The 27,110-nt window shown below is 40.5% G+C and overlaps 1 protein-coding gene across 5 annotated transcripts in view; it reads left to right on the forward strand.

Moving 5' to 3' along the window:
• LOC118390929 (double C2-like domain-containing protein beta) overlaps positions 1-27,110 on the forward strand; it is a 320,447-nt gene that overhangs the window by 5,285 nt on the left and 288,052 nt on the right. For all 5 annotated transcript variants that reach the window (XM_035781772.2, XM_035781776.2, XM_035781773.2 and 2 more), the window contains exons 2-5: positions 9,117-9,216; positions 11,296-11,439; positions 11,602-11,731; positions 23,218-23,304. In XM_035781772.2, the coding sequence (XP_035637665.1) occupies positions 9,140-9,216; positions 11,296-11,439; positions 11,602-11,731; positions 23,218-23,304 (438 nt within the window). In that variant the 5' untranslated portion in view covers positions 9,117-9,139. The remainder of the gene's footprint in view (positions 1-9,116; positions 9,217-11,295; positions 11,440-11,601; positions 11,732-23,217; positions 23,305-27,110) is intronic.

Raw genomic sequence — 27,110 nt, forward strand, 5'->3', positions numbered from 1 at the left:
TTTACTACCAAATCTATATTTTTGATGTAAAGGGAATAAGGGTCCAGACACCTTTTGTAATTTTGTATATTTTTTTTGAAACTTGTCCCAAACTGCAAATCACTTCCTCATCCTTTGTTGTGTAGTATGTGGGCCCCGATAAAACATGAACAATGGCTTCAAAAACGCCCAAATACGTCCTTTTAGAAACAGCAAAGCTCTCCGTATAGTGATGTAGGTCTTTAGATGTTGTACACATGAAATTGTCACTCCGAACTTTTATCCTCAACATTATATTCCATTTTGTTACGACTGGAATACTAACGTCTGTTCGGATATTTGAATATTTAAATCACTGTGCCTATCCCTACAAGCAATAAAGTAAAAAATAACACTAACATAAACAAAGGACTGCAAAGTAGGGCAACCATTATCCCACCTGGTAAGATTTTGACAACAATTGTATTGCTTTGTGGTTGTATGTCCTAAAGGCAGCCTGTTTTGAATAGGCCACAATATCATCCCTCTGGGACCACAGAGCGGTATGGGTCCTCCGTTAGAATTCACATTCAACCTCAATCAAAATAGATTTAATATGATACATACATACACTGAGTGTACAACACATTCGGAACACCTGATCTTTCCATTAGACTGACAGTGAATCCAGGGGAAAGCTTTGATCCCTTGTTGATCTTGTTAAATCCACTTAATATCAGTGTATATGAAGGAGGAGACGGTTTAAAGAATATATTTTTTAAAGCCTTGAGGCAATTGAGACATGGATTGTGTATGTGTGTCATAAAGTGGGTGAATGGGCAAGACAAAAGATGTAAGTGCCTTTGGACGGGGTATGGTAGTAGGTGCCAGGCGCACTGGTGTGAGTGTGTCAAGAACCGCTACAATGCTGGTTTAACACACACAGTTTCCCGTCCACCACCCAAAGGACATCCAGCCAAGTTTAGGAAGCATTGCATTCAACATGGGCCAGCATTCCTGTGGAATGTTTTCGACATATTGTAGAGTCCATGCCCCAACAAATGTAGGCTTTTCTGAGGGCAAAAGGGTCTGTAACTCAATATTAGAAAGTTGTTCCTAATGTTTTGTACAGTCAGTGCATAATTTGTATATCATCCCTCTGGGTCCTCAGAATTCACATTCAACCTCAATCACTTAAAGTCATGGCATGCAAATTACAATAACAGACGAGTTACAATAATTGAAAGGAACACTGTCACATTTAATTTCAATGACTTGCATGCACAAAGAGCCCTCCCCAAATAAGATCAATGAGTCTCTCGGAATTGTTGGAAAGAGCATGTCAATGGTAACCGTGTTAGCCTTTTCCTGTCGGCTGGTGTTAGCTGGAGAGCCATGGCACGGCTTTTGTTATCCCAGTCAATCACCGCAGTCTGTTTCGGAAGGAACAGAATGTTTCTGCAAGGAATTGTTCTTCTGTCATGTGTCCAGCCTGTCAGGCAGGCAGGCTGTGAACTATTTATAAGAGCTCAACCCCGGACTTCACCGTTTCCTCCTTTTCCTCGCTCTCGCCTTCATTTGTTCAAAGGCCTGGCCCGTGGCAAGGCGATTTAACTGCAAGGCGATTTTTAACCGGCTCTCATAGACCTCACACTTTCAAAGGAAGGGGGAATTTTGCAGGTAAACATTTTCTCTCCCTTAACTTTACTCTGTTTGCCAACATCTTTTGTGCTGTGGTTTTTGTATGGGACCTGGGTTGTCTTGAACAGATGCCAAGGCAGGTTTTCCCCAAGAAAAGATGAAGCGAGTGATTGCTCCAGAGCTAAAGCACAGGTAGTTTAGTTCATGGAAAGAGTGTTTGATTAGGTTAAGGTGCACTGTGAATGTCAGGCATTACTGCCAGATAAGAGCCATTGATGACTGCTTTAATGTTGCTCTGTTTCATGACCTGTGAAATATTAGAAAATGAATCCAATTGGTTGGTAAAAAATCTTCCCTTGGGATTCAATACGTGCACTGAAATTTGAGGTAAATCTCAAGTTGCCTGATGACTCAATCTAAATTCATCTGCTGCTCTGTTCACTTCATAATTCTGCCATCGAGACTGCCATCGTTGAAGTCGTTTGTAGTGATGTTTAAATGAGGGGCGGTTGTGCAAAACGATGTCATCAACAATTGGATCATCAAACCAATCCAAGTATCAAAGCCAATGACACATTTTCAAAACGCTGCTTTACCTATGTGTTCTAGCCCTGGACCAACCCATCAGCTTCTGGAACCAATCAGAACGGTTAACATCTGTCTGCGTTCTAGAAATCGTCGAGGATGTACTAAGATCCAGACTAATTGGGGAGAAGAAAATAACGTCCGTGGGTGTGGCATAGCATTTGGCCGAAACCAATGTTCCAATGTTGATTAATACAACTTTAAATGCTTACAGTTTAAAAAGTATTGGCGAAAAGTTATCAAATTTTGCAACGAAGCAGCTAAAGTAATAAAAAGGCTACCCGAAACGTTTGACCCAAGTTAAACAATTTAAAGGCAATAAACTCAATTGGTATTTGGTAGCATGTAAACTTCTGACCTACTGGGAATGTGATGAAAGAAATAAAAGCTTAACTAAATCATTCTCTCTACTACTATTCTGACATTTCACATTCTTATAATAAAGTGGTGATTTTACACGTGTGTGTGTGTGTGTGTGTGTGTGTGTGTGTGTGTGTGTGTATATATACACACACTTATATGTGTGTGTATATATACACACACTTGTGTGTGTGTGTGTGTGTGTGTGTATATATATATATACACACACTTATGTGTGTGTGGAGTAATCAGGAAGGTGATAGTCCAGGTGTGCCTGATGAGGCACAGGTGTGCATAATGATGGGTAGCCAGGGCAGGTGGTTAATAAACCAACAAATTCGAATGCTGGAGGGGAGGAGCAGGAGTAGATGTGACAATGTTATTGTTTGACTCCCAAGTCTACCTCAAAATGATGGTTATTATATCAATATTTGCATAGAAATGTGTTTCCACTGACATTTCTCACATAATTAATTTTACAGACACAAAAAGATCCTACCATGTCAAAGGAACACTTTGTACCAACATTTCCTTTTTTCATCAGCCCAGTTGTGAATTTTTTTCATGCCTCCGGTAATTAATCCAAATGAAATGGTTGGATGGAAACCTGGTTACTGACTTGGCATATTCAGTCTGAAAGCTGTAAACGTGTGTGTCCTGATGAATTGCGCTGTGTTTGTTTGCTTTGCTCTAACCATACTTAATGTAGTCAGCTGGGCCTGATGCCAAAGCACTAATGTGGAACAAAGGCCATTAGGTGGGTTGGAAATGTAAATAGAGTTAATTGCTCAGCCATAAACAAGGACATAGTGGCTTCTCTCAATGACATGGCGTTATACGCTTATAGCCAGAGAACATTTGTGGTGGGGAGTAGACCTGGGCAAAATCCATATCGCGATAAATTGCTTAAATTACTGCAATAACGACAAATAGAAAGGTTAACATTAATCGGCACCACAGTTTTTTTTTTTAATGATCCTTTAAACTACTAATACTGGTTTAATGGTTGTAGCCATCAATTGTCCCATTAACAGTCACTGTTATTAGCAAACTTATTTCATTTCAAACCCCATATTTCTCTAATATAGGTTACTTATCGTAATGAATGATATTAATCAAATGCCTGCAATAAGTGATGTCAATGTCGATAATTTTCCTTTTATCGTCCCATCTGTAGTAAGGGAGGTTGTAAGTGTTAGCGATGGGGAAAGATTGACTTTTTATACTGTGTTCATAAATTGTATTTTTAAGTTGTCTAAAGTCGATCCTGTCCTGGTCAGTTTCTAGAAGATTTATAACATACTGTATTTCACAACGGCCCTGTCTTTTCCGATTAGTGCCAATGAAACATAAAAAGCGAGGACAGGTTGCTACTTTTGTGTACTGAGATGTAGCCTGAGGCCGGAACAAGATTCAATTCAACAGATTAACGACCTGCCCACAATGATGTACTTTTAAAGGCAATATCCCCAATGTTTGTGGAAATTACGTTCGCTAGTAAATGCTACTGCAGATAACAGCTCATGTCAATCACCTTTAGAAGTCCATCGCAGTGTACAGGTTTTCACAAGTGTTTTATCAGTTGTTTTCGAAAAGAGTAAAAAAAATGTTTTTAGTTTGAATTCAACTCTCCTTAATTAAAGGACAGCCCCAGAGGATATTGTTGCCACTATTTCTACGTAATTTTACATTTGGTTTCCACCTCCAAAGAATGGCAAAGGCTACTTATACCTATTTTGGTTTGGGAATTTCCACGTGGAGTTGATAAACATAAAAAAATGGGGCACTGACAGCTGTCGGTGTAGCTAGCTATCTTACTAACCTTATCTAGCTAGCTAGCTATCTTACTAACCTTACCTAGCTAGCTAGCTTTCTTACTAACCTTATCTAGCTAGCTAGCTATCTTACTAACCTTACCTAGCTAGCTAGCTTTCTTACTAACCTTACCTAGCTAGCTAGCTATCTTACTAACCTTATCAAGCAAACTCATGTTATCTGCTTTTGCTGTTTTTTTATTTGCTTTATTTACTAAACCGTAATCAAAATATTAGCCAGCTGGCTCTGTCTGGTTCTGGAGCTGGATTTGTCATAAGCATTGATTTAGGAAAAACTTTCCACAGATTGAAACCACTGGCCTATCTTTTACTTAGCTATCTATTGTTATCTCAAGTTTTGGCATCTTCCATAAATTGCAGCCATGATTTCGCCACAGAACACTAGAAAGAATAAGATGAAGCTCCAGTAATAAAGGTTAAATAAAATAATAATAATAAATTCTAAATAAATCAGTGAGTGTCACCAGCTTCACGGTGGGAACCACACATGTAGAGATCATCCATTCTCCAACTCTGCATCTCACAAAGACACAGCGGTTGGAACCTAAAATCTCAAATTTGGACTCATCAAACCAAAGGACAGATTTCCACCAGTCTAATGTCCAAGGCTCGTGATTCTTGTCCTAAGCAAGTCTCTTCTTCTTATCGGTGTCCTTTAATAGTGGTTTATTTGCAGCAATTTATCCTCTGAACAGTTGATGTCTGTTGCTTTAAACTCTGAAGCATTTATTTTGGCTGCAATTCCTGAGGCTAGCAACTATTATGAACGTATTTTCTGCAGCAGAGGTGACTCGGAGTCTTCCATTCCTGTGTTAACTGCACCTCAGATTGCAGCCCAAATAAATGCTTCACAGAGTCAAGTAACGGACACATCTCAGCATCAACTGTTCAGAGGAAGCTGCATAGAATTCAAGGCACACTTAACCAGCATGGCTACCACTGCATTCTGCAGCAATACGCCATCTCATCTGGTTTGCACTTAGTGGGACTATCGTTTGTTTTTCAACAGGACAATGACCCAACACACCTCCAGGCTGTGTAAGGGCTATTTGACCAAGAAGGAGAGTGATGAAGTGCTGCATCAGATGACCTGGCCTCCACAATCACCAGACCTCAACCCAATTGAGATGGTTTGGGTTGAGTTGGACCGCAGACTGGAGGAAAATCAGCCAACAAGTGCTCAGCATATGTGGGAACTCCTTCCAGATTGTTGGAAAAGCATTCCAGTTGAAGCTGGTTGAGAGAATTCCAAGAGTGTGCAAAGCTGTCATAAAGGCAAAAGGGTGGCTACTTTGAAGAATCTAAAATATATTTTGATTTGTTTAACACTTTTAAACAAATCACAGTTTTAATGTTGTGATGGAATAAGTAGGTGTGTCCAAACCTCTGACTGGTACTGTACATACAGTCAGATTGTCTCCCTGTGCCTTCAAAAAGTATTCATACCCCTTGACTTATTTCACATGTTGTTATTACAGCCCCCCCCAAAAAATATATTTTGAATATCTCTCACCCTTCTACACACACTACACCATAATGACAAAGTGAAAACATGTTTGTAGAGATTTTTGCAAATGTATTGAAATTAAATGCAGAGATTTCTCATTTACATAAGTATTCTTGTGAGAATCACATTTGGCAGCGATTACAACTGAGTCTTTCTGGCTAAGTCTCTGAGAGCTTTGCACACTTGGATTGTACAATATTTGCACATTATTCTCTCTTTAAATTCTTCAAGCTCTGTCAAGTTGATTGTTGATCAATTCTTGCCATAGATTTTAAGTCAAAACTGTCACTCTGCCACTCAGGAACATTCAATGTCATTTTGTTAAGCAACTCCAGTATATATTTGGCCTTTGTTTTAGGTTATTGTCATGCTGAAAGGTGAAATTGTCTCCCATTGGAAGCAGGCTGAATCCAAGAACTCCCTAGTCAAATCAAATTGTATTTGTCACATGTGCCTAATACAACAGGTGAAACACCTTAGAGTGAAATGCTTACTTTACAAGCCCTTAACCAACAATGCAGTTAAAAAAAATAGATAAGTAAACATTTTTAAATAAAAGTAACAAATAATTAAAGAGCAGTGGTAAAATAACAATAGCGAGGCTATATATATATATATATATATATATATGGGATACCGGTACAGAGTCAATGTGCGGGGAACCGGTTAGTCGAGGTAATATGTACATGTAGGTAGAGTTAAAGTGACTATGCAAGATGGCGCTGACAGAGATGGTCGTCTTGTGTTTAGGTCCTTAGGAAACTATACAGTATTTTTTTATATTTTATGATACCTTTATTAAACTAGGCAAGTCGGTTAAGAACAAATTCTTATTTTCAATGATGGCCTAGGAACAATGGGTTAACTGCCTGTTCAGGGGCAGAACGACAGATTTGTACCTTGTCGGTTACTAGTCCAACGCTCTAACCACTAGTCTACCCTGCCGCCCCCAATACATTTTAAATGTATTATAAAATAAGAATTTGTTCTTATGACTTGCCTAGTTAAATTAAAAAAATAAATTCAACTTATTATGTGACCTGTTCAGTACATTTTTACTCCTGAATTGATTTAGGCTTGCCATAACAAAGGGGTTGTTATTGACTCAAGACATTTCAGCTTCAGCAAATTATCTAATGGATTATAGTATCATTTTCTGGAGAAAAAACATTGAGTTGGGAAAAAGTGTGTTTTCACCCCCTATTTTAATTTGATCCATGGCTCAGGTGGCCAAATGGACACAAGGCTGTTTGGCTCATCTCATTTGCAAACAGAAATAACTTTGCAGCTATTTCTGATTTAATAAACAATGCCATGCTGGTGGGTGGTACAGTAACATTCAAATAAAATCCAGCCCTGAAACTAAACAGTCATATCATAGGAAAAGACACCGTATTCACACAGATTTGCACAGAGTGGGCAGTTCGGATTTGTCAATTCCAGACCAAATATATCATACTTTGACCAAAATGATGACTTACTGACTTATATTGTTGTGCAACATCATAGCTAAGTTCTGGCCATCGTCTTTCTTGCTAACAATTAAGTAACTTACTGTGATCAATTAAAATGTTTTTTTTTATATATTTAAAAAAAATATATAGCTTCTTAGCAAAATGCAATTTCTTAAGAAATAATTGTTAGGACAGTCAGAGGGGTCTGAAAGAGGGGTGTAATTGGAGGAGCATAATGGGAGAGATGTGCTTCTTGAAAAAAAAGCTGTTATTGGCAGAGACCAGAGCAGACTGATGTCACCAGGCGGTCCAGAAATTCCACCCAGCCAAACAAGCTGAAGTTTCAAGTGGTGTTTTCAAATAGCTCTTACACTAAAAGTGCATTATCATAATCTTCTAAATTTCACAGTATTATTCAAACCTCAGTTTGGAAATATACAGTATATAAAACACAGGTAAATTATGTTATATTTGAGATCAATTTTACATGACAGCATTGGATACAGGCAATTGGAAAATTAGCTTGAAAGTTTGGTGCAGGGATTGAACCCCGGTCGACGGTGGGGGGAGGCGTAGTCCCACGTGGTTTGAGCAGGGAAGCTTTACCCTTACACCAAGGGCTCTGCATCTAAGTGTGTGTTAGTATGGGAGAGCGAGGGGATGGGAGGAGAATGAAAGAATGCATGATTTCCCCAATGAGAGTAGGACACACAGACCCTTGGTGTGTCCCAACAACATTTAGAAATTAGGAATGCTGTGATATGAGTATTGACATAATATAACTATAAGTACTTAATGTAAATGAATGGGTTATTGTGCAGTTACATGTCCTCCCCTATGAGGGAAATAGTTAAATATTTTCCAATGCTTATAATTCATAGTTGATAGTCTGGTAACAGTAATCAGCTGTAATGTTTGATTGCATGTGTGCCCACAGACCAGAGCACTGGGTGATTCATTAATTGGGCCTGTAATAAATAGCTGCCTCTGCTCTGCCTCTGCGTTGCCCGCTAAGATGCACACATCTATACCCTCCCAACAATGTGTCATCTGTTTGTTTGGAAGCATTTTTAAATGCTTCATTCATCCTTTTCCATTTGAAATGATAATCAATGCGTTTCACCAGGGGCTGGAGATGGGTTGGTTGTTCAGCAACAAAACCTGACACATGTGCAACTATGGGGCAAAAGAGACAGGGTTAACATAGCTTGTTGATAACATATAAACTATATTTTGACTCCAATGTTCATTGAAAACATAAATAAAGTTGCACAATGAGCACTTGTCTCTCAAATACATCTTTACAGTTGTTGGTTAGCTAACTAGTTAGCAATTCTTTTGCCAGTCCAAACACCTCAAAACAAGGCATGGTATTAAGAACAAGGAGCTGAAACGAGCCACTTACGATTCACCACATGTTTTCTTGTCATTGTTGCTAGCAATCTGACCATCCAGAAGCATAACACACAGCCTTCTTCCCTTTTTGAAGCGCGCACATCGTTTTTGTGACGTTGTCAGCTAACCCGTCTAAAGCTACCCATTTACTGGCTATTGTTGTTCTGCTAACACTAGCATGTTTGCACTCAAAAAGTTGTCTAATATCAAATTCAAAGAAAAAACACATTTGTGGAGATGTATAAAAGCCACAGGTATACCCAATTAACATTAATTATAGGGGTTATACAGTGCTGGGTCAATATCTCTTTGATTTGATTTTCTCAGACAGGATGTAGCCTTTCATTTTCGAGGACTGAGTGTCTGGTTGTGTTTTTGCAGACCTTGTCATCAGCCCTCAAGAGATGACAGAGGCCATGTTCGGGACAGGGAATGATCAGTGGGTCTGTCCCAACGACCGGCAGCTGGCCCTTCGAGCCAAGTGAGTATGCACTCAAATCTCTCCCATCTCACTAAACAGGTGAAAGTGTTTTTGCAATGTCACCTGGGAAAGTTGTTTTGGTTGTGTAAAGGTTTCCTGTGCCCATCGGTATTCTCATCACATTGTGTTGTTCTTTTTGGTTTGTTGAAACTTGTTTTTGATAGCATGGCAGGTCCGTTGTTTGACACAACCATTGTGACCATTTTGATCTTACACTGCAATGTATATTTATGTATTTTGTACATGTGGGTTGGTTTGTTTGTTTGTCCGCAGTGTAGTCAAAAAAGGGGATGTTTTTGCTTGTAGTATATGCAGTTGAAGTCGGAAGTTCACATACACCGTAGCCAACTACATTTAAACTCTGTTTTTCACAATTCCTGACATTTAATCAGAGTAAAAATTCCCTGTCTTAGGTCAATTAGGATCACCACTTTATTTTAAGAATGTGAAATGTCAGAATAATAGTAGAGAAGGATTTATTTCATCACATTCCCAGTGGGTCAGACGTTTACGTACACTTCATTGATATTTGGTAGCATTGCCTTTAAATTGTTTAACTTGGGTCAAATGTTTTGGGTAGCCTTCCACAACCTTCCCACAAGCTTCCCACAATAAGGTGGGTGAATTTTGGCTCATTCCTCCTGACAGATCTGGTGTAACTGAATCAAGTTTGTCGGTCTCCTTGCTCACACACACTTTTTTTCAGTTCTGCCCACAAATGTTCTATAGGCTTGAGGTCAGGGCTTTGTGATGGACACTCCAATACCTTGCCTTCGTTGTCCTCAAGTCATTTTGCCAAAACTTTGGAAGTATGTTTGGGGTCATTGTCCATTTGGAAGACCCATCTGCGACTAAGCTTTAACTTCCTAACTGATGTCTTGAGATGTTGCTTCAATATATCCACACGATTTTCCTACCTCAAGATGCCATCTATTTTGTGAAGTACAAAAGTCCCTCCAGCAGCAAAGCACCCCCAGAACATGATGCTGCCACCCCCGTGCTTCACGGTTGGGATGGTGTTCTTTGGCTTGCAAGCCTCCCCCTTTTTCCTCCAAACATATTATGGCCAAACAGTTCTATTTTTGTTTCATCAGACCAGTGGACATTTCTCCAAAAATTACGATCTTTTTCCCCATGTGCAGTTGCAAACCGTAGTCTGGCTTTTTTTATGGCAGTTTTGGAGCAGTGGCTTCCTCCTTGCTGAGTGGCATTTCAGGTTTTGTCGATATAGGACTCCTTACTGTGGATATAGATACTTTTGTACTTTTTTCTTCCAGCATCTTCACAAGGTCCTTTGCTGTTGTTCTGGGATTGATTTGAACTTTTTGCACCAAAGTACGTTCATCTCTAGAAGACTAAACGTGTCTCTTTCCTGAGCGGTATGACAGCTGTGTGGTCCCATGGTGTTTATTTGCAGATTATTATTTGTACAGATGAACATAGTACCATCAAGCGTTTGGAAATTGCTCCCAAGGATGAACCAGACTTGTGGAGGTCTACAATTTTTTTTTCTGAGGTCTTGGCTGATTTCTTATGATTTTCCCATGATGTCAAATAATGGGGCACTGAGTTTGAAGGTAGGCCTTGAAATACATCCACAGGTACACCTCCAATTGACTCAAATTATGTCAATTAGCCTATCAGAAGCTTATAAAGCCATGATTTCATTTTCTGGAATTGTCCTAGCTGTTTAAGAGGCACAGTCAACTTAGTGTATGTAAACTTCTGACCCACTGGAATTGAATTATAAGTGATATAATCTGTCTTTTAAACAATTGTTGGAAAACTTGTGTCATGCACAAAGGAGATGTCCTAACCGACTTGCCAAGACTAGTTTGTTAAGAATACATTTGTGGAATGGTTGAAAAATGAGTTTTATTGACTCCAACCTAAGTGTATGTAAACTTACGACTTCAACTGTATATATTTTTGTAAGGTGTGCATACTTGCATAAGCATGGTTCTTCTGTCTGTCACATCACACAGGTTTAATTTTGGCCTGCACTGCCACATGTAATGAATGACACAACAGAATTTAATTGATCGACATCGTGAAGCAACTTGTTTGTTTGTGTCCCAGGCTGCAGACAGGCTGGTCGGTGCACACCTTCCGTACAGACCGACAGAGGAAAAGCCAGATGCTGGAGCAGCAGGAGGTGGAGATCATCCTTAGTGTCATCCGCAGGGCTGAGCAACTTGAGCAGATTGAACAGCTCCGCATCGGGTAGGACGCACGCACACACACACACACACCGTTGGTAATAAAACCAGGACTTTCTGTTTGTTTATCTGGACTGTCAATCCATGAGCCGTCAGTGGCAGCACATAGCCAACTTTATCCTCTGTGTCCATTCTGTAACTGTGTGTGTGTGCGTGTGTGTCCCAGGAGGCTGGTGGAGCGTCTGGACAACATGAAGAAGAGTGCGCTGGGGAACGGCCTGTCCCAGTGCCTGCTGTGTGGGGAGGTCCTGGGCCTCCTGGGAAACCCCTCCATCTTCTGTCAGGACTGCTGCAAGGTAAAGGTCACCACACTGCCTACTCTACTGTTGTACCATAGCAGAGGCCCAAACAGTCCTGAAAGGTTGCAGTGCCTTTGGTTTTAATCCTTAGCTCTTCCCAGTATTTGAAAGTACTGTAGGGGATAGAGCTGGGACATTAAACCGAAAATTACCTGCACTGACATTTCCTTCCTCTTATCGAAGCAATTTTGCTTACGTCTGTCATTTTTGGTGATTAGGTATTGGCCCCACTTTACAACCAGAGTATGTAATTTAGTACTGGGGGGATCAAAACTAGAGGTCAACCGATTATGATTTTTCAACGGCGATACCGATTATTGGAGGACCCCCAGAAAATCCCATACCGATTAATCTGCCGATTTTGTTTTATTTATTTATTTGTAATAATGACAATTGCAACAATACTAAATGAACACTTATTTTAACTTAATATAATACATCAATAAGATCAATTTAGCCTCAAATAAATAGTGAAACATGTTCAATTTGGTTTAAATAATTCAAAAACAAAGTGTTGGAGAAGTAAAAGTGCAATATGTGCCATGTAAAAAAGCTAACATTTGAGTTCCTTGCTCAGAACATGAGAACATATGAAAGTTGGTGGTTCCTTTTAACATTAGACTTCAATATTCCAAGGTAAGAGGTTTTAGGTTGTAGTTAATGTAGTATTTATAGGACTATTTCTTTCTACACCATTTGTATTTCATATACCTTTGACTATTGGATGTTCTTATAGGCACTTTAGTATTGCCAGTGTAACAGTATAGCTTCCGTCCCTCTCCTCGCCTCGAACCAGGAACACATCGACAGCCACACTCGAAGCAGCGTTACCCATCGCTCCACAAAAGCCGCGGCTCTTTCAGAGCAAGGGGAATAACTACTCCAAGTCTCAGAGCGAGTGACGTTTGAACCGCTATTAGAGTGCACCCCGCTAACTAGCTAGCCATTTCACATAGGTTACACCAGCCATTAGGTCGATAGGCTTGAAGTCATAAACAGCGCTGTGCTTGCGAAGAGCTGCTGGCAAAACGCACAAAAGTGCTGTTTGAATGAATGCTTACGAGCCTGCTGCTGCTGCCTACCATCGCTCAGTCCAACTGCTCTATCAAATATCAAATCATAGACTTAATTATAACATAACACACAGAAATACGAGCCTTTGGTCGTTAATATGGTCGAATCCGGAAACTATCATTTCGAAAACAAAACGTTTATTTCAGTGAAATACAGAACCGTTCGATATTTTATCTAATGGGTGGCATCCCTAAGTCTAAATATTGCTGTTACATTGTACAACCTTCAATGTTATGCCATAATTACGTACAATTCTGGCAAATTAGTTCGCAATGAGCCAGGCTGCCCAAACTGTTGCATATACCCTGACTCTGCGTGCAATGAACGCAAAAGTGACACAATTTTACCTGGTTAATATTGCTTGCTTTTTTTCTCTAAATATGCAGGTTTAAAAATATATACTTCTGCGTATTGATTTTAAGAAAGGCATTGGTGTTTATGTTTAGGTACAGTCGTGCAACGATTGTGCTTTTTTCGCAAATGTGCTTTTGTTAAATCATCCCCCATCGTTGCATTGATTATACGCAATGCAGGACTTGCTAGATAACTACACAAGGTTGATGATATTACTAGTTTAACTAGTGATTGTGATTGATTGTTTTTTATAAGATAAGTTTGATGCTAGCTAGCAACTTAACTTGGCTTCTACTGCATTCGCGTAACAGGCAGGCTCCTCGTGGAGTACACTGAGAGGCAGGTGGTTAGAGCGTTGGGCTTGTTAACCGTAAGTTTGCAAGATTGAATCCCAGAGCTGTCAAGGTGAAAATCTGTCGTTCTGCCCCTGAACAAGGCAGTTAACCCACCGTTCCTAGGCCGTCATTGAAAATAAGAATGTGTTCTTAACTGACTTGCCTAGTTAAATAAAGGTTGTAAAAAAAATATATATATTTATTTATTTATTTTCTTTAAAAAATCGGCGTCCAAAAATACAGATTTCCGATTGTTAGGAAAACTTGAAATCGGCCCTAATTAATCGGCCATTCCGATTAGTCGGTCGACCTCTAATCAATACAGTTACATATCACATTATTATTTTGGACAATATTATATAGATACTTTGACTCCAAGTATCAATTTGTAAAAAATACTACAAATATTGCTAGTGAGTGTTAGCTAACGCTAGTCGGCTGTACCTCTGCTAGCCTGTTCTCATCTTTTTAAATAGTGAGCCAACCATGACTGATCAAAACACATTTTTTTCATGTTTTCGTTTCTCTGCAGTAGACATATAGTGAGCAATATGTTTGGAACATTGCAATAAAATTGTAGTATCAAAACGCAATACATATAGAATTGAGAGAATCACAATATATATTGTATCGGCATCTAAGTATCATGATGATATCGTATCATGAGGTCCCTGGCAATTCCCAGCCCTAAGGTAACTGAGATGATGCACAGGTGGAACCGTCATTTGCTGTGAATACAATCAAGTAGCCTACCAATTAAACGTTTTTGTAGGACATTACATTTACTGTAAAATATCAATTACACGTCTATCTAGCAACACTATCATATTTTGGGTTAGTAATCTAGCTAATCTGTTTTGAGTTCCCAATTCCTCTGGGGGTGAGTTATGTAGCATATAGCCTAGGCCAATATGCACAAAAAAGATGCAAGCAAATTAATCACTAAAGAGCATAAAGAAATCTGATTGTTCTGGATTCTATTTTGATATGTTGCACATCAAAATATCAATCATGAATTCCCTGAACATGTTAAATGAAATAACTTTCTTTCTTGTCTTACTTCTTGATGGCACTGGAAAATGTTAGTCTAGACCATTTCCGCTATTGGAAAGTAACTGAATGAAAATAAAATAAATGTTGTATTTCTAGTTATCGAGCACAATGGGTCAATTTATCGTGATATAACTTTTTGTCTATATTGCCTCGCTCTAGTAAGGGAGATATCTGGCCAATGTCAGTTTGTTGAAATACTCTAAAATGGGGAAGAATGAAAAGTAGACCAATGTTTTCCAACTCCTGATTAAACTAGAGGCTTGAAAATTAGATGCATTCACTACTCTTTATAACAGCGAACCATTACAATTGCAGAGTATTTCCCTACAGATATTGTTTGTTTGACATATTGACCTCGAAGCCCACTGACCTTCTCCTATGATCAGTAGCTTTATCTATACTGGTCATAGCCTTTCCCAGTGTTTTCTCCAACTCTTCTGTGCTAGAGTGGCACTGGGACGTAATGAGATCAGAATTGAAGAAATACAAAGGGGAAATGCATTCTGTGAGTCTCTGAGAGGAAAGGTAATACATTGCATTAGACTGAATTAACCATATAAACCACTTAAATGTAAATGTAATGTAAATATAAGAGTGGGTTCATTCTGCTGTTCAAATCAAATGTTATTAGTCACATGCGCCGAATACAACACCTTACAATGAAATGCTTACTTAAGAGCCCCTAACCAACAATGCAGTTTCAAAAAGTACAGATAAATATAAGAGATGAAAGTAACAAGTAATTTAAAGAGCAGCAGTAAAATAACAATAGCGAGACTATATACAGGGGTTTACCAATACAGAGTCAATGTGTGGGGGCACTGGTTATTTGAGGTAGTATGTACATGTAGGTAGCATTTATTAAAGTGACTATGTATAGATGACAACAGAGTTGCCGTGGTATAAAGAGGGGATGGGGGGCACTGCAAATAGTATGGGTAGCCATTTGACTTGAGATTCTGGAGTCTTAGGGCTTGGGGAGAGAAGCTGTTTAGAAGCCTCCTGGACCTAGACTTGGCACTCCGGTACCGCTTGCTGTGCGGTAGCAGAGAGAGCAGTCTATGACTAGGGTGGCTGGAGTCTTTGACAATTTTTAGGGCCTTCCTCTGACACCGCCTGGTAAAGAGGTCCTGGATGGCAGGAAGCTTGGCCCCAGTGATGTACTGGGCCGTTAACCCTACCCTCTGTAGTGACTTGTGTTCGGAGTCCGAGCAGTTGCCATACCAGACAGTGATGCAACCAGTCATGATGCTCTCGATGGTGCAGCTGTAGAACTTTTTGAGGATTTGAGGACCCATGCCAAATCTTTTCAGTCTCCTGAGGGGGAATAGGTTTTGTCGTGCCCTCTTCACAATTGTCTTGGTATGCTTGGACCATGTTAGTTTGTTCGTGATGTGGACACCAAGGAACTTGAAGATCGCAACCTGCTCCACTGCAGCCCCGTCTATGACATTACATTTAAGTCATTTAGCAGACGCTCTTATCCAGAGCGACTTACAAATTGGTGCATTCACCTTATGACATCCAGTGGAACAGCCACTTTACAATAGTGCATCTAAATCTTTTAGGGGGGAGGTGAGAAGGATTACTTTATCCTATCCTAGGTATTCCTTAAAGAGGTGGGGTTTCAGGTGTCTCCGGAAGGTGGTGATTGACTCCGCTGTCCTGGCGTCGTGGGGGAGTTTGTTCCACCATTGGGGGTCCAGAGCAGCGAACAGTTTTGACTGGGCTGAGCGGGAACTGTACTTCCTCAGTGGTAGGGAGGCGAGCAGGCCAGAGGTGGATGAACGCAGTGCCCTTGTTTGGGTGTAGGGCCTGACCAGAGCCTGGAGGTACTGAGGTGCCGTTCCCCTCACAGCTCCGTAGGCAAGCACCATGGTCTTGTAGCGGATGCGAGCTTCAACTGGAAGCCAGTGGAGAGAGCGGAGGAGCGGGGTGACGTGAGAGAACTTGGGAAGGTTGAACACCAGACGGGCTGCGGCTTTCTGGATGAGTTGTAGGGGTGTAATGGCACAGGCAGTGAGCCCAGCCAACAGCGAGTTGCAGTAATCCAGACGGGAGATGACAAGTGTCTGGATTAGGACCTGCGCCGCTTCCTGTGTGAGGCAGGGTCGTACTCTGCGGATGTTGTAGAGCATGAACCTACAGGAACGGGCCACCGCCTTGATGTTAGTTGAGAACGACAGGGTGTTGTCCAGGATCACGCCAAGGTTCTTAGCGCTCTGGGAGGAGGACACAATGGAGTTGTCAACCGTGATGGCGAGATCATGAGAATGAGAATGGGGGCGTGCTCGGTCCTCTCTTTCCTGTATTCCACAATCATCTCCTTTGTCTTGATCATGTTGAGGGAGAGGTTGTTGTCCTGGCACCACATGGCTTGGTCTCTGACCTCCTCCATAAAGGCTGTCTTGTTGTCGTCGGTGATCAGGCCTACCACTGTTGTGTCATCGGCAAATTTAATGATGGTGTTTGAGTCGTGCCTGGCCGTGCAGTCATGAGTGAACAGGGAGTACAGGAGGGGACTGAGCACGCACCCCTGAGGGGCCCCTGTATTGAGGATCAGCGTGGCGAATGTGTTGTTACCTACCCTTACCACCTGGGGAAGGCCTGTCAGCAAGTCCAGGGTCCAGTTGCAGAGGGAGGTGTTTAGTCCCAGGGTCCTTAGCTATTCAATAGTGCTTATGATGTGGATTATCATCTCAAACAGATACTTACAAGAGCTCTTTCATGTCTATATCATAATAACTGTTGCCAAGCAAGGCAAAATACTATAAGATGTAAGCATTGTAGTGAATAGCAATTTCAATTCACTCTTCCAAAGCATGGGCTTAACTGGATAGCCAGCTTGCAGTAATCACTTTTCACCATAGGGTTGCAGCAGAGACCTCAGATGTGAATCTCTAAATCACTTACCTAAGCATGAAAGCAGGAGTGATCATGATAAACCATATGAAATAGCATACTGTTTCAAATCAAACGTGGCATACAGTTCTGGATATACTAATTCCCCTACTAATTTCCCTGATATAGTTGTAAAAAATGAAAAATATTCTAGATTTCTTGATGTTGCAAAGTGCTTGCTTCTCAATGGAATATTAATCACTCACGATAAGTTCAAAATAGTATACTCATGACCATATACAAACTCCTGGTCTACACTAGACTGTTTTATGTATCATTAAAGCAAATGTTGAGAGGTCAGTTTGAAGTGTGTAGGAAAGAAAAGCCAAGTAGTAAATGTAAGGCCCAGGAGAGGGCAGCACAGCCCTAAAAGACAGGCAAAGAGCAGTCTGTGTTTAGTCTCTCCTAGGAGATGGATACGTGGTCCTCATCTTCACCATCCAAACTGGGATAAACAGGTGTGGAGGCAATGATTATATTAAGTGTCCTGTCCCAAACTTAGTTATAATGCTGAGTGATACTCTATGATGACAGGTTGGACTGTATAAGGCTGTGTCATAGAGCAAATGCAGGGCTATCCAGGGAATGAAGTGTACACACACACACACACACTGCTATGATGTGTAAGACCCTCAGTTCACTGCAGGTGTGAGTGTGGTGGCATCTATCTCAGTATAACGCACACACCTTTACGTCACAACGAGATTGATACACACTGTGATTTTAGATGAACGTTTTTCTGGCAAATTCTGAATATTAAAGTATATGTCCAGTGTTCCAGATTTGAATTAAATATTTACAAAACAGTAATTACACTATGAATGTAATAGATGTCCTTCCTAGCAAATGATAATTAGTTATGTTAAAGCAGCTTTTCTTTGTTTCCCTGCTTGGCCTGAGTGAAAACAGAGGTTTTTTGGCCTTATACTGCTCAAGAAAAGCTCATTTGCTCTGCCAATGAGACGTGCATACGCTCGGATATTCAAGTTAGCTCCTAACTCCACGTGGAGCAGGGCTGCACACACTGCCAAGCAGGCTTTGCTTAAATTTTTTTTTTAACCAAAACCGAAGGCTTGTCTGTCGTCAAGTAGTATGGATGGATGGATTCAGGATTTGGAAACACATGATGGAACGACTAAGGCACTTTACTGTAACAGCAATAAATGCAGACTGATTATTTTACAAGCGTGAGCCGTTTATGTCCATTGCTTTGTCACTATTCCTGACATTTTCGTTGAGCTAGCTATTAGTTAGCAAGTTGTGATTGCTAGGAGCTAAGCTATCTAGCTGGGTCATTCCTATCGTGCGGTGCCATTTCTGTCCACAGGAAATAAAATGTCTTATTTATTGTAAAATATGGATTCCAAAAGGCTTTAAATACAAGGTCAGGTGTCGTTTACCTTAAATACACCCAAATATGGATCCTGAAAGGGAATTTTATGCATTTTAAACACTTTTTGCCAGTGCGTGTAGGCGTTGTTGCCATGTCCCCAGGTGTTATTTCTCAACATTCAGAAGAAATATAAGCCATACAATTATACTATGTCTAAAATCATCATTATTTTATAGCCTTAGTCTCTGTCGTCAAAGTTTTGATTATTGTATGTATTATTTTATTTAAGATGTGTGTCCCTGATATCACTTTCCACCCTGTTTAGTTGTTGTAATTCTCCATTTAAGAAAACAATCCCCTTCCTACTATGACACCACATTCAGGAACTGTCATAATTTCTTTAGTGGGAAAACTATGGTGCAAAGATAGATAAAACGGTGTGTTTATATTTATTTGCCCATGTTTCATGTTGTTAGTCTGTATGTTCCACTCATAAGTGTCCACCCTGTTTGGCTAAATTATTTCAAAAATTAAAAAAGAGAAGTTAAATCCTGTTCAAGTGTTTAGCATTATGCTATCTCAGTCTTGCTCAGTCACAGCGCTATGGCTAATTTTGGCTCATAATTTCCACCCTATTAGTATTATGCACTTTACAAATTGGAAAAGGCATCCAAAAATGGATGAAGTGCCTGAGCTTGACCAATATGTTTTCCTGAAAGTCAAACATGTCATTTTCCTGATAGAATATGACATTTATTTTATATGTCAACAACTGCTAACTAGGTTTCCTCTTGACATCCAACTTGTACTGTAGCTACAAACCACTTGATTTAAAATAGCACTGACTTTGCTAATAGCTACTTTGAAAATGTGCCTACTATGACTGAGGTATGTGGTTGTCCCACCTAGCAATCTTAAAATGAATGTTCTTAACTCTGTCTGCTAAATGACTAAAATGTAAAAAAACAAAATATGATGGCTTTGGCTTGCTTTGGTCTTGGCTAAGCAGCTAGCTAAGTTGGCCTTGATAGCAAATGTTAGCATGCTAGCTTGCTGCTTCTAAACATCCAGCAGGCCAACTTATAAACCACATGATTTGAAATATAAGTGACTGGCGAGGTAGTTGTTGTATAGGCTTTGTCTGTTTTGCTAACACTGCCTGTGGATTGCTTGGCTTGTTAGCAGTTTGTGTACCTTCTTGAGCCTGTGTCTCCGCTAGTCTCCTTCTCCCCACCGGAGAATTTATATTTTTGTTTTTGAAAAAGCTGCTCGACCAATCCAGAAGGGTCTGTCCCAGCCAAGAAGGATGATGTCATTCTCCAAGCAAATTTCAAGCATTTGTTTTTAATGGTTTGTTTCAAAAACAAGTTTGAGATTTTTTTTTACTGAGTGGGTTTTGTCATTTATGCTTTGGCTCCAAGTAAAGGACCGGTCAACAACATTATTTGGGGATGAGCAAACATAATGAGATTTTAAAAACAGTTTAAGAAAGCTGCTTACTCAATTAAACAAATGTGAGTCCCCCACAGTAGTGCTGCATATTTCTGTCACATTTAATCTAATTCATATGTTTGCATATCTAATACTTGTTGACTTTTTTAGGTATCGTCAATAAATGCCCCTAGCCCAAAGTCCAAACACAAATAGCCCAGATTTGTTAGTATGTAATTGGAAGGCAGACAGACGTCTTGGTCGCTAGGTGACACAAGTCTTCAGAAGAAGACGTGCTCTGGATGTGAAAATTGACAGGTCTACACATCCATCAGACTACGCTCTATATCTAGAGTACAGATGAGATGGCTATAGTCAGGTGTTTTTGAGCCAATAATCCTGTAACTCAGAACATGCTTTTTGGCATAATATTGTGTTTATATTAACATTCTGTTACGAGAGACTATTGGGTCAGATGTGTCACTGTTTATTTAAGCTGATAGCAGTTGAGTGAAAATGTTTGATCTACGGAGACCCATAAATTATTCTACCTTTTAGCCCTCTGTCTCTCTCTCTCCTTCTCTCGTTGTCTCTCGCTGACTAAAATCACTAAGCTACTTCAGGCAAGGCAATTATGGGCACTTCAGCCAAGCTCTCTCCAGCATTACATAAGGCTTGATTAAAGCTTCCTTCCTGTGACTTTTAGAACATCATAATCAACCCTGCTTCCAAACCGATTCTTGAGTTAGACTCAGCAATATGACATATGTGGAAAGTAAACAGCATAGTGGGCCAATTTCGCCAACAAAGAGCGTTGAAGCGCGAGGCTCAACTTCTCCACTGTTTTGGCCCCGTAACTACCATGCTGTAACCACGTGAAGCGAACCTGTGCACATGCTCAGACACTGTGTGTGACTGTGAGAGCAAAGTCTTGCAGCTCGCTCATCTCAATATCTGCTGTGATACTCAAGTCATTTCGCTCTGTCTACCTTTAAGGTCCCTTAGAACGTAATGGTGCCCAATGTAATTGTATAGCTTTTAGACTGCTGTATCCCAACAAGCTCTCTCTTTGCTGACGACTACACTAGGTGGACAGTGATGAGCTCCATATTTTGTTGTTAAGGGCATACAAACACACTACGTGGCCTAAAGTATGTGGACACCCGCTCATTTAACATCTCATTCCAAAATCACAGGCATTAATATGGACTTGGTCCCCCTTTTGCTGCTATAACAGCCTCTACTCTTCTGGGAAAGCTTTCCACTACATGTTGGGACAATGCTACAGTGACTTGCTTCCATTCAGCCACAAGACCATTAGTGAGGTTGGGCACTGATGTTGGGCGATTAGGCCTGTCTTCGCAGTTGGCGTTCCAATTCATCCAAAAGGTTTCGATGGGGTTGAGGTCGGGGCTCTGTGCAGGCCAGTCAAGCTCTTCCACACCGATCTCGACAAACCATTTCTGTATGGACCTCACTTTGTGCACTGGGGCATTTTCATGCTGAAACAAGAAAGGACTTTCCCCCAAACTGTTGCAACAAAGTTGGAAGCACAGAATCATCGAGAATGTCATTGAATGCTGTAGCGTTAAGATTTCCCTTCAGCCTCCCGAGTGGCGCGGTGGTCTAAGGCACTGCATTGCCGTTTCTAGCTATGCCACTAGAGATCCTGGTTTGAGTCCAGGGTCTGTCGCAGCCGGCCGCGACCGGGAGACCCATGGGGCGGCGCACAATTGGCCCAGCGTCTTCCGGGTTGTCTCTCCTAGACCACAGCATTTACAGTTGACCCGGGCAGCTCTAGCAGGGCAGAAATTTGACAAACTGACTTGTCGGAAAGGTGGCATGTTGAAAATCACTGAGCTCTTCAGTAAGGCAATTCTACTGCCAATGTTTGTCTATGGATATTGCATGGCTGTGTGCTCAATTTTGTACACCTGTCAGCAACTGGTGTGGCTGAAATAGCCGAATGCACTAATTTGAAGTGGTGTCCACATACTTTTGTGTATATATAGTGTATGTTTCTGAGGATTTGGATTAATGTTCAGTTCAACATTTATTACCTTAGCCCTTACCCCCTTGCCACTGCTGTAGATCTGAGGGGACTGGATAGATTGATGCAATATTGTGAAACTCCACCCAGCCAGCCAGCCATTCAGAAGGAAGCTGTCTACTGGAGTTCCTAGTGTGTTGGGGCCGATTTGGAATTCAACATAAGCGTACATGTTGAAGTGACTCACCCCCTTTGTTTGTGGTTGAGTTGTGCAAGGACTTGACTTGTGGAAATACATGATTTGTCAGTGACTTTTCTGTGAACTTTTCAACCTCACGAAGTTGGCTGTGATGGCTCAGCGAATTTTCAATTTGTAAATAACTTTGAAAAATATTGATGGTACTCTAGAGTCGCACATCAGTGATTTTACTAAGAGTTCTGTTGTTTGAACAATGTAAAAAAAGAAGGCACAAGTGTCCTTTATATTTGTTATGGAATACATTTTGTTATTGCATAATATACAGTATATATTCCAACACTCTGCAATTTTATGAGTTACCGGGTTGTTGGGCTTGGCCCTGACTGCTTTCAATTTCAATGTGGAAGATTAGCTTTTTGCTTGAAATTACATGGTCAATTGCAAGTCAAACTGTAAAATTATCATGTGCTTTTTTAGTGTTACAAAATACAGCAGCAAACTTTATAGCTAAGTAAATATATTTTTTATTTTTTACCTTTTATTTAACTAGGCAAGTAAGTTAAGAACAAATTTTTATTTTCAATGACTGCCTAGGAACAGTGTGTTAACTGCCTGTTCAGGGGCAGAACGACAGATTTGTACCTTGTCAGCTTGGGGGTTTGAACTTGCAACCTTCCGGTTACTAGCCCAACGCTCTAACCACTAGGTTACCCTGCTGCCCCTTTTGTCCATTTTACTCAAACAAGTTACTCCACTCATGGTCAATTCGAATTTGTTCTATTTAAAACCATAACTTTTTTATCTCTCTTACAGAAAGCATGCACCAAATGTGGCATTGAGACCCAGTGCAGTCAGAAAACAACCCAGTGGCTGTGCAAGATCTGCAGTGAACACAGAGAGGTAACGTACATCCCTACAACTGGATAGCCCATCTACAGTATACATTGAAATGCCAACTACATGCTTTTTGATTATTCTCCTACACATTGATTAGGGGGTTATCCTATTAATTAACCACTGTCAGTTTGAGAAATGTGCAATAAAAATGGAGAAGCAAAATGGTATCATTTTATGGAAACTATGTACCTGTAGCTCAGTAGCAGCAGCCAGAGACAATGTAGAACCACAGACAGATACTACAGGTCTGTCACTAGTTTACAGACTTCAGGCAGATTGCAGCAGGTTGGCTTTCGTCCAGGAATAAGGGTCTCTCGGGGCTTGATTTGGAGGCCCAGTGGTCATCAGCAGGGCTGGCCGGATCTGGATGGGCATCTCACCACAGTCTTGTTTACAATGCACAGGAGCCTGATTGAGGGGAAAAAGCCTCTTGTCTTGCTGATTGCCCCCTATAGCAGGAACCTCGTGCCTGGTAACCCGTTGTGACTTCATGAAGTTTCTATGCCCTCACACGCTGGTTTCATTAGCTGTGTGGCTTTTTATCTAATTATCATAGCAGTGTGGATGAATCACTGTGGAGCTTATTGGTTGGGAAGTAGGTCCAATGGTAGTTTATCCCCACATTCATATTTTGAGTTCTGTAAATGTTCCTGTGATGCTGATAAAAGAGCGATAAGAGTGTTTACGATGAAGGGTTGTTTCGAGGGATGTGTCAGCACTGTAGTATCTGCATGGAACATTCTAGACCTCTGAGGGTACGTCATGTTTCCATCCAGGGATCTTTTAATCTGAATTTATATTTTATGTTATCAGGTGTGTAACATTAAATCGTTCTCATTAGGGAGTATGGGTTTCTTCCTCAGAAATGCTAATGATGAATGTGCTGCTATGAGCCATTTATCCCCAGTGTAATGCTAATAAGACATCACTATCTACTTAGCACAAAAGAGGAGCAGGATTTCCCAAAGTGGTTAAACATTTGCATTCAATTCCAGTAGCTTTTCAAACCTTTTTAAGGATCTAGGAACAGCCCCGTAGAGTGTGATACAGTATGACTGACATCCAGATCGGTCTAGTCTCTGGCGTATGCCCTCCCATATATCAAAGGTGTTCTCCCGTTTAATCCTGTCATTCTCTCCACCTACATACAGTGAGGGAAAAAAGTATTTGATCCCCTGCTGATTTTGCACGTTTGCCCACTGACAAAGAAATGACCAGTCTAATTTTAATGGTAGGTTTATTGGAACAATGAGATACAGAATAACAACAAAGAAATCCAGAAAAACGCATGTCAAAAATGTTAGAAATTGATTTGCATTTTAATGAGGGAAATAAGTACTTGACCCCTCTGCAAAACATGACTTAGTACTTGGTGGCAAAACCCTTGTTGGCAATCACAGAGGTCAGACGTTTCTTGTAGTTGGCCACCAGGTTTGCACACATCTCAGGAGGGATTTTGTCCCTCTCCTCTTTGTCAGTGGGCAAACGTACAAAATCAGCAGGGGATCAAATACTTTTTTTCTCTCACTGTATATCAATCAATCTTGATACCTGGCCATAGACAAAATGGATGTGCATTATTTCAGTTTTTATATTGGTAATTCAAGCCAAACACCTTTTTGTGGAGCACAGTAACAGCAGTCAATGGACCATATTCACTCACTATACTATAGGATTATTTTAATTGGCCTCTCTCAACGAGGAGTTTGTTTCATGTGTGGGGAATAATTAAACATCTGAAGCACTTAATATTACCATAATATTATTACCATAATATTATGTAGGCCTATATCCAGATTATTCAAGTAATTTGCCACTTTCCCCTCATGGAAAGCCATATCCCAGTAGTTCCCCTAAAAAGCTGATTAGATGGAGCCTCTAAATTGATGACCCACAATTATTACCTTACAGCACATAACTTCTTGGTTTCAGGTAGGCCGCCAGTTTCTTTTCCTCCTGATGTATGGATCACTAGGTAGTCTGGACTGTAACAGGGGAGGTGGAGGTAAAAGGAGGACAGGGTGAGTTTTAGCGGAGAAATCACATGAGCACATGAATAATTCCATGGCTGTGCAGGATTGAGGATTGAGAGAGGGCACTGTACCATAAAGACGTTTATGTAAAAATGTGCAAATGTTTTTGAACCACACACTGTGCGTCGAAAGGCAGTCTTCATTTTTCATTTCCCTCCGCTGTGAATCTGCTCCAACAGATAGTCACTGAAAGGCAGTGTTTGACAGGGCACCTTATCGGCCTTCCTCAGATGATGGAGGTGCTTACTCAAAATGGCTGTCTTCAGTCGGATTTGGGCTCGGGCTGACATGCCTCTGTGGAGGCGCCCCTCCTGAGTTTAGTTTACCCCAGTTCTATTTTCTCAACTCTTCTCGCTCTTTCTTTCTGTCTCTTTCACTCTCTTTCACTCTCTTTCTGTCTCTTTCACTCTCTTTCACTCTCTTTCACTCTCTTTCACTCTCTTTCACTCTCTTTCACTCTCTTTCACTCTCTTTCACTCTCTTTCACTCTCTTTCACTCTCTTTCACTCACTCACTCACTCACTCACTCACTCACTCATACTGTACTCTATATCATCTACTGCATCCTTATGTAATACATGTATCACTAGCCACTTTAACTATGCCACTTTGTTTACATACTCATCTCACTGTACTCAATACTGTAGAGCCTATGCTGCTCTGTACCATCACTCATTCATATATCTTTATGTACATATATCATATATCTTTATGTACATATTCTTTATCCCCTTACACTGTGTATAAGACAGTAGTTTTGGAATTGTTAGTTAGATTACTTGTTGGTTATTACTGCATTGTCGGAACTAGAAGCACAAGCATTTCGCTACACTCGCATTAACATCTGCTAACCATGTGTATGTGACAAATAAAATTTGATTTGATATATGCTTACTTTATGTCACAGTGTTGAAATACTCTGTGATAGCTGTGAGCAGTGCTTATCTCTAAGGGACAGGTCAAATGCTTATTGGTTTTTAGGCTCATCTCATGCTCACTCGGTCGAATTCACCACTGTACGTGTGTTCTTTCTGGAAAATGATCCTTAAAATGATCATTGCCGTGCTGTTTCTGGTTGATAACATGTTTATTAATGAGATAATTTGTGACCGACTACCTTGATTCAGTCTTATGTAGCAAAATTCGATAAAAAAAAAAAAAAAAATACAGTTTTTCTCAGTCGCTTTGGTGCATTTTTCACATCATCCGTAACATGTGCAAAATAATAAGTGCATTTCTCAGAACAATTTGTACAAACTGCAATATACAATAGATATGTTTCTAAAGCTAGTCAGTCACTAAAAATCCTTAGTACATCTCTCAAAAGTAAATATTCATGCCAATGATCATGCCAGTGTCATCAGAATGATAAGTCATTGAGTCATTGTTCACGAACAAGGTCGTCAAAATGTTTAGGCATGTTGTCAATGTAACTGTGTACTTTGACAGTATTACCTGATGCAAACTTAGGCTACAGTTTGGATGACAGTTACTGTATTGAAAATGCACAAGGCTGCACTTCTATGGCATACATCAATTTCAACAGTACTATTTACATATTACTGTATGTGGGTTATTGATTGAAAGAGACTGGACAGCCCAAGGGGCACAAAGGAAAAAAACTAAATTTGAAAGAAACACAGGAAACCACCCCTAAGGCACAACTTTGCCCGCAGCACTGTTGTGCTGTCTCTACACATCCAGACGTTCCTGTCTGTCGGCCCGCATATTCTCATCCACATCACACTGGATATTTTCCCTTCCAATGCAACGTGG

This window comes from Oncorhynchus keta, chromosome 12, assembly GCF_023373465.1.
Source record: "Oncorhynchus keta strain PuntledgeMale-10-30-2019 chromosome 12, Oket_V2, whole genome shotgun sequence".
Taxonomy (NCBI): domain Eukaryota; kingdom Metazoa; phylum Chordata; class Actinopteri; order Salmoniformes; family Salmonidae; genus Oncorhynchus; species Oncorhynchus keta.